The 7,973-nt window shown below is 51.0% G+C and overlaps 1 protein-coding gene across 2 annotated transcripts in view; it reads left to right on the top strand.

Annotated features, from left to right (window-relative positions):
• The first annotated feature begins 885 nt into the window (after positions 1-885).
• COL6A1 (collagen type VI alpha 1 chain) overlaps positions 886-7,973 on the top strand; it is a 69,759-nt gene continuing 62,671 nt past the window's right edge. For both annotated transcript variants that reach the window (XM_045031810.1, XM_045031809.1), the window contains exons 1-2: positions 886-1,166; positions 2,184-2,313. In XM_045031810.1, coding sequence (XP_044887745.1) covers positions 1,058-1,166; positions 2,184-2,313 — 239 coding nt within the window. In that variant the 5' untranslated portion in view covers positions 886-1,057. The remainder of the gene's footprint in view (positions 1,167-2,183; positions 2,314-7,973) is intronic.

Here is a 7,973-nt window from a genome sequence, read left to right as displayed (position 1 = left end):
TCCTCCTCCCCAGGAGCCCAGCTTGCTGGAGCTCAGTTCTTCCCCCCTCCCCTCACTGATTAGCTGTCTGGCTCCCTCCTGCTGGGAGACAGCTAATCGGCGAGGCCGGGAGGGGGCAGGGTTTATGCAGCACACTAGGGGAAGCCGGCAGAGCCTGCCTGCAGGAGCCCAGCTTGCTGGAGCTCAGTTCTTCCCCTCCCCTCCCTGCTGCAGGATCAGCTGTCTCCCTCCTGCTGGGAGACACAGCTGGTCGGCGGGGGTGGGGTATGCAGCAGCTGGGGGAAGCTGGGCAGGCCAAGCTTCAGAGCGGAGCATGGGCCCTGCCCCTGGTGCCATGGTAACCCCGCCTAAGGTGCAGCTTTTTTGATAATGTGCTGAGGGGAAGCAGCTGCTTCCCCTGCACCCCACTAGCTACGTTACTGCTGAAGACCCAGTCGTACAGTCCTTACACTGACAAAACTCCCCCAGACTTCAGTGGAGCTTTGAGTAATGATGTTAGGACTGGCCCAAATGGGGTTATAGATATTAGCACAAGAATGATACTGAGAGTTTTTTAATGGTATGGAATATATCCTTGGGTCTGCAACATTCCCGTTCTTCCTTTTAGAATGGCAGCAATGTGGCTATGCCATAAACCATTAGCCAACATAAATACAAGATATATTGGGGGAGGGGGGTGGCAAAATATTTTTAAATAGAACTAAATTATGTTTTGATGCCGATCAGGATTTTTCTGCAGGCACAACAATAGTTGAAAAGAAGACATGACCGCAAGGCGATGTGTTTCAGCAACTCACTGGTTATGCTAAGGATCAACCGAAATTGACATTCTGAGATCCCTCCCCCTCTGGAGTTGGGCAGCTCCTGCTACTGACATTTCCTCCTCATCTTAACTCCCTCTCCCGTGCCTCCTTCCACAGAAACTCAGGGACAGAGTAGAAAATTAGAAAAAATTCCCCAACTAAGATAAAAATTCCTTGCTGCCGCTCCTGGCCTCTGTCTCCTTCAGTTTCTCCCTCCCGTCCTTTCCATAAGTAATAAATGGTAAACTAGCAAGATGAAGTTAGCAAACTTTTTGGTCACTTTCTTGCTTCAAGTCTGTTTCCTATGGAGCGGGGCACTGGCTCAACAGACAGAAATAGTCAACAGAGTTGAAACCTTTCAAGGTAAGAATGTCACTTTGTGGTGTATTTTCTTTTCCTTTCCTGTGCGGATAGTTTCCTAGAATGTTAAAGGCGAGATCTGCCTTCAGATCTGTATGCCTTGTACTGCTGAACAGATGTCTTGAGTTGTTTATACTGTTGTAACTTGAGGTTTGCCCGAACATTTTAAAAAAGATATATTTCAAATGTCTCTTGATTCCTTACACGTGTATTGAATATCTGCCTGCTCCCTTTACCCACCTACACAGTTTATCCTGAAGCAATTTTTTCCCAGTTATCTTCAGCTCTGTCCCATCTCATATGCTATCATTTTTGGTTGGTATTTAGCAAAGAAGGAGACTGAACACAAATAACATAGAGGATAATATTCTGGAATGCTTCACAAATATTTGATGAGAATTTTATCAAAATCTGTAAAAATAATTTCCTGTTTTTTTCCTTTATTTGCAATAATCTCGTGTTCCTGTTGCAAAGAAAATTCCTTTGTCATAGGGACTTTTTAAAATTACTAGTCTTTAAATGGAAAATGTATACAAGATAAAATGTACCACTACATCTGGACATTATTTTAAATAGTATCTGTCTGATATTTCATTGTAATGAATTAATTCATCTCTAAATAGATATAGAGCTTAGAAGCCTGGGAAAACAATCTCTCATTTTTAAAATCACAATACATGTAAAGATAAATACCAAGGTTTTTTTTATTGAATATATGTATATTTTCAATCCAACCTAGCACAAATTCCATGAAAGTGTGAGTGTGTGTATATATTTATAATTCTGACACACTGAATTATTATTTGCAAGGTGTAAACTTTAACTTAGTGTAAAAATTTAACAGTGTAATAGAGATATAGACTGCACATGTACTGTAGAAAATGCATTGGCTGTATCTCTTGAATACACATGCTTCACCATGATGCATGGAAGACCCAATCCACCATGAAATATCTTGTAGCATAACTGGAAGATGCAGTAACACAGTGTTTAAAACCTGCTGTCTCTGTTTTTGAACAGATTGCCCCGTTGATCTGTTTTTCGTTCTGGATACATCAGAAAGTGTTGCTTTAAGGGTAAAGCCATTTGGAGACTTAGTTGCACAGGTGAAATCATTTACCAACCGGTTCATTGACAAGCTAACAGACAGGTAAATGTATTGGAAGCTTTTCGTTTTTTCTGCACTGCTTATTTTATTTTACTTTTCCACGGGTGTTCACCAGAATAGAAGACCAGTAAGACACCAGTAAGATTGGGACGCTGCTTGGGAATTTGTATTTGTTTTGCATTCAGGCTGTCAGCTGGTGATCATGGTGTGCATAAGAGAAATGTTATGTTTATGGCTACATAACAAATGAAAAGAAAATGTCTGTAGCAACGAAGAGTTTAATGATTTCATTCTGGGACCATTGACTGGAGTTGCTAAATTGAGTGTTCTCCTGTCTGTAATGGGAGTTTTCTGCACTTCTCCATCCCTATCTGCAGGTGGCAATATTCCTTCAACAATGCTTAGTGTAGCCGGGGTTTGCTGCCTGTGTGATTTGCTTTACGTTTTCCCGGGGGTGGAGGCCTGTGGTGGGGACGGTCCTGAGGCTCTGCTGTCGTGTTTCACGGGCAGAATGATCATCTAGGATCATTTAAAAAAAAACAAAACAACAGGGCTTAATCTGAGTGGTTGAAGTAATTGAGGCCTGTTCTTCAAATCAAAGCAGGGCCCTGGCCTATTCTCCGCCTTTGGTTTCACGCGCAGCCGCTTGCACCCTGCAGCGCCCTGTGATCGCACACCCTGCGAGGGGAGCGTGTGTGCGTGCTGGGCCCTCTCCGCAGGACGGGGGCAGTGCTGCCTCCCCAGGAGGTGCAGGGCTTCGGCACAGCACCGTGCACACTCCCAGCAAGGTGTGCAGCCCGGCTCCGCTGCAGGGAACGCCGGAGTGGGCTGGGGGTGAGCCTGGGCTGGGCAGGCACGGTCCCGCTCCCCCGACAGCATGTTGCTGGATGGGGCTGGCAGGAGCAGCTTGGTAACAGAGCTGCCTGTGGGGCCCATGGAGGAGAATCTCTATTAAACAGAGGCTTTTGCTAGCACGTTTCCTTGCAAAGCTTTTCCTCGTATTCCACAAACCAGCACAGCCCCTTGCTCTCATGGCGAGGGACACTGCAGCAAGCGGGGAGCTCCCAGGCTGCAGATCTGCTTGCCTCAGCCGTGGCCGCTGCTGCAAGCATAACTCCCATCCACCACCAGTGCCTGGAGGGCATGGCACAGCGGCACCGCCCTGCCGCACCCTGGCAGCCTCTCCAGCACTTCTCAAGGGGGAGGAGCACAGGACGGAGGGCCCAGATGCTGCAAGTCAGGTCTCTTCCCACTGGGGCGTGTCTGCCAAGCCCAAGACTAAGGTTTGAGGTGCTGGAACTGGGTGGGGGCCTGGCCTCCCACTTGGCCTCTTACTCCGGCCAGCGAGGACCTGCCTTCCTCACCCAACCCACCACGCCAACTCGAGGAGACCTGCTGCAGACAGGGGAAACCCTGCCACCCCAGAACCAAAGGGGATCCACTCCCGCCCCCATCCCAATAGCCCTACGTGGGAAAGGACCTGCTGCCCCCTTGCTCAGAAGCCCACAGGCCCAGGCTGCCCTGCTGGGGACAGGTCTGTGCCGGGAATTGTTAGAAACGTGTTAGCTCCCATCCCGTTAAACACACGTGGTACCTGGCGTGGGCGGACAGTGCTCACGAATAACACGGGCACTCCCTGGGGAGAACGGGGCCAGCATGTCCGGACACAGCACTTAGCAGTGGCTCCAGGAGGGGTCGACTGGGACCGAGGCCCAGCGAGCCTCGATGAAGTGCTGGGGCTGAGGAACCTGGGTGGGGCACGGTGGAGGGACTGACGGACTGGAGCGGGGAAGAATATGGACTGGATGGATTGTGGGGGGCAGGGAGGAGGTTTTGGGGACAGGGAATGTTACATATGTTAATGACTGCTGGAAAATATTCAAGGGAGCCCTTGTCTCAAAGCTGGCTCCCCAAATGGGGGCCTTAGGGCTGCCACATTGTTCGCTCCTTCCCACCTCATCCGCAGAGGTCCCCAGCACTGGGGAGAGCGGGTTCCCCTGTGTTTTCCCAGCCATCGTCCTCTGAAGGTCTGAGAGCCCCAGTTTCCATCCCCGTCTCCTTGGCAATCTCCGTACCTAAAGCCATGAGCAGGCTGGTGTCTGTAGCTGTGCTCCCACACCAGCCCACGTGCTCTGCATTCCTCGCATTCCCCTGGGTGGCAGGAGGCTGGTGCAGTGTGGAGGGAAGAGGGCAGGAGAGGCAGTTTGGTTACAGGCTTTGCAAATGGCTGGGCTTGGATACAGGGCTGTCCCTGCAGCCTCCTTGTCCAGCTCTTTCTGGTGTAATGACTCTGCCTGATCAAAGGCTTCTCCTATTCTTGAGATGGGAGATCTCTCCTCTGGGTCCTGGAAAGGGAGCCCCCAAGCTAAGGGTCCCCACTAAAACATAGGGCTGAAGGTCCCCACTAGATTAACCCTTGAGGCTCTGGTCCTGGGTGTATGGCAGTCCGATTTCCTCTCCCACAGGCCGTTCCCAGGGAGCATGAAGATGTTCAGCCAGTGCTGTGCACGACAATGCCCTGGTCGGAGAGAGTCCAGTGGAGGGCAACAAAAATGATTAGGGGGCTGGAGAACATGACTTACAAGCAGAGGCTGAGGGAACTGGGATTGTTTAGTCTGCAGAAGAGAAGAGTGAGGGGGGATTTGATAGCAGCCTTCAACTACCTGAAGGGGGTTCCAAAGAGGATGGAGCTCGGCTGTTCTCAGTGGTGGCAGTGACAGAACAAGGAGCAATGGTCTCAAGTTGCAGTGGGGGAGGTCTAGGTTGGATATTAGGAAACACTATTTCACTAGGAGGGTGGTGAAGCACTGGAATGGGTTACCTAGGGAGGTGGTGGAATCTCCATCCTTAGAGGTTTTTAACGCCTGACTTGACAAAGCCCTGGCTGGGATGATTTAGTTGGGAATTGGTCCTGCTTTGAGCAGGGGGCTGGACTAGATGACCTCCTGAGATCTCTTCCAACCCTGAGATTCTATGATTCTATGGTAGCTATTTGGACTCATTTCTCCCCACACCTGATCGCACACTGCACCTCTACTGATCGCACACTGCATGGGAATAGGGTATTGTCTCTTTGCTAACCACCTCACCTCCTTTCTTATCTGCTTCCTTCACTGAGTCCTTGCAATCCCTGTAACCGCTTGGCTCCACTTACTGCTCGCTGGGTCACCTGATTCGCTGCACATCTGTTCATTAATGATGACCAGCCGTCCAGGGCTCTGGCCACACCCCTCTGCCATATCCTAGTGTCTGCTCCTCCCCCTACCCTCCTCTCCTTTAGCTCTCCATGACCTCCCTCTCCTGGGTCACCACATCTGCCCCCCCACCCCTGTCCCTCCCTCTCAAACCTCACAGCAATCCCCTCCCGCCGCCCTCCACTCCAACTGGAACGCCCACTCCGGCTCCAACAGACCACTGCTGTTCACAGCTCCTTCGTCTCCTGTCTCTGCCCTGGGCCTGGACTGCCCTATGCTGCCTGTGCTGCTGCTCGTCTCCTTCCACGCATCCCCTCAGAGCGTCATGGCAGGGGTGATGTGTCTTCTCCTGTCGTACTCCTCCCACTTCCAATCTCTCCCCTGCTGCTCCTCCCCACTTCTCCTCCCCCTCCAGACTGCACCCTCCAATTCTTCTCTCCTTTCGCCCACCCAGCTCCCCAGCCTGTAGGGGAGGATGTCTGCCTGGCTGAGAGACTGAGCAGAGGTGCTCAGAGACAGACGCAGGGTGGCGCATATGGGTGCTGTGGGTGCACTAGGATGGGCTTTGTGGTGGGGCAGAGGGGCAGAGAAGGGTCCAGGAGCAGGTGGGAAGCTGGCTGGCTGATGCATGAGGGCAGGGGGGGCTGTCCGGAAGATAATGGAGCTTGGCTTAGGATTAGGAGGATCTGGCATTTAGAAGTAGCAGGGGAGGTGGTTGAGAAGTTTGTCCCTGTGGCGATGGGGGTTGATGTTCCTCTCTCTTCTCCTCCTAGACTCCCTTCCCCAGCCTTTCACCAGTGGACTGTTTTTGCCATGGCAGCTGGCCCAATGCAGCACACACTGGCAGCAGAACTGCATGGCGAGACCCTAGCCCTTTCTGCATATAAACAACGACACTCTGATTTCCAGTGACCCGGCCTTTTGCTAGTTCCTCAGCCGATCTCAGTAACAATGGCGTCTGTGTCAATGGGCCAGAACCCCCATCCCTTGTGCTCTGACATGGGCTCTCCCTGGCCACTCCATGTCAGGAGAGCTCTCACTGCATATGGAAAACCGCTTAGCCCCGCGTGCATTGCTTGACATGACAATTGTGATGGGACTCTGCCAGGAACTGCTGCCAGGATGCTGGAGAACTGGGGGTTACTTCAAGAGCCAACTTGGCTTCCAGGGTGCCGGAGGATGAGGACTCCTGCATCCTGCCGTGCATACAGCCAGCCAGTGGTGCGCACTGCCAGCCAATGCACCAAATGGCATGGTGGGCCAGGCGCTGACACTCCTTGGCAGAGAGGGGGAGAGTGGCCTCGTGGGGGGCAAGGAAAGATGGCCCCTGAAAGAGGGGTTAGCAATAATCAATGCCCAGATTGGGTTTTTCGGGGGAGCGGGTGGAGAGAGGGTGCTAGAGTTACAAAGAGGAAAAATGGAACAGGATGGGGAAACGGGAGAGCGTTCAAACGTGACAGGCCATGTCAGCTTCCCGTCTGTGCAACCCCTTCTACTGAGACACACTCCTTGTTGCCATAACAAGTGCCAGACGCTTTACGATCGCAGCATTCCCCCCTCCCCACATATTCACACACAACCCCCTATCTTCATACCCATGCATCTACTCTACCCTCTATTCATACACATTTACATGCACCCTATCTTCACACCCGTCTATCCACATACCTATGTATCTTCACAGCCACACATCCACACCCCTCTATTCACACAGTTACATGCACCCGTAACGTCACACCCACGCATTTACGCCCATTTGCCCAGAGAATTTTCTTTTCATTTAGAGTTGATATATGAGACACATTCAGCCTTAAAAACGTGCATAAGGAACTGATTCTACGCACAGGTTTATTCACAGATTATGAAGTCAAATGGTACCATTGTGACCATCTAGACATAGGACCTCCCTAAATTAGTTTCTGTTTGAACAACAGCAAATCTCCAACCCTGATTTTAAAATCTCCAGTGATGGTGAGTGCAGCACATCTCTGGGTAAATTGCTGCAATGGTTAATTATCCTCACTGTTAAAAATTTACACCATGAAAGCCTCCACCTTCAACTTGTAGCCATTGGACCTTGTTGTACCTTTGGCTATGTCTACACTACCCGCCGGATCGGTGGGTAGCGATCTATCCAGCGGGTATGATTTATCATGTCTAGTCTAGACGAAATAAATCGACCCCCGAGCGCTCTCCCGTCAATTCCTGTACTCCAGCACCGCGAGAGGCACAGGCAGAGTCAACGGGGGAGCGGCAGCAGTGGACTCATCATAGTGAAGACACCGTGGGGAGTAGGTCTAAGTACGTCGACTTCACCTACGTTATTCATGTAGCTGAAGTTGTGTAACTTAGATCGATCCCCTCCCCCCACCAGTGTAGCCCAAGCCTTAGTCTGCTAGATTGAAGAGACTTCTCTTCTCAAACTTCTATTCGCCATGTTGATACTTATGGACTGTGATAAAGTCACCCTTAGTCTTCTCTTTACGCTAAGCAGGTGAGGTCACCATA

Source organism: Mauremys mutica, chromosome 10 (assembly GCF_020497125.1).
Source record: "Mauremys mutica isolate MM-2020 ecotype Southern chromosome 10, ASM2049712v1, whole genome shotgun sequence".
In the NCBI taxonomy this organism is placed as follows: domain Eukaryota; kingdom Metazoa; phylum Chordata; order Testudines; family Geoemydidae; genus Mauremys; species Mauremys mutica.
Note: the sequence above shows the minus strand (reverse complement) of the source record. Positions and strands in the feature narration are given on the sequence as shown.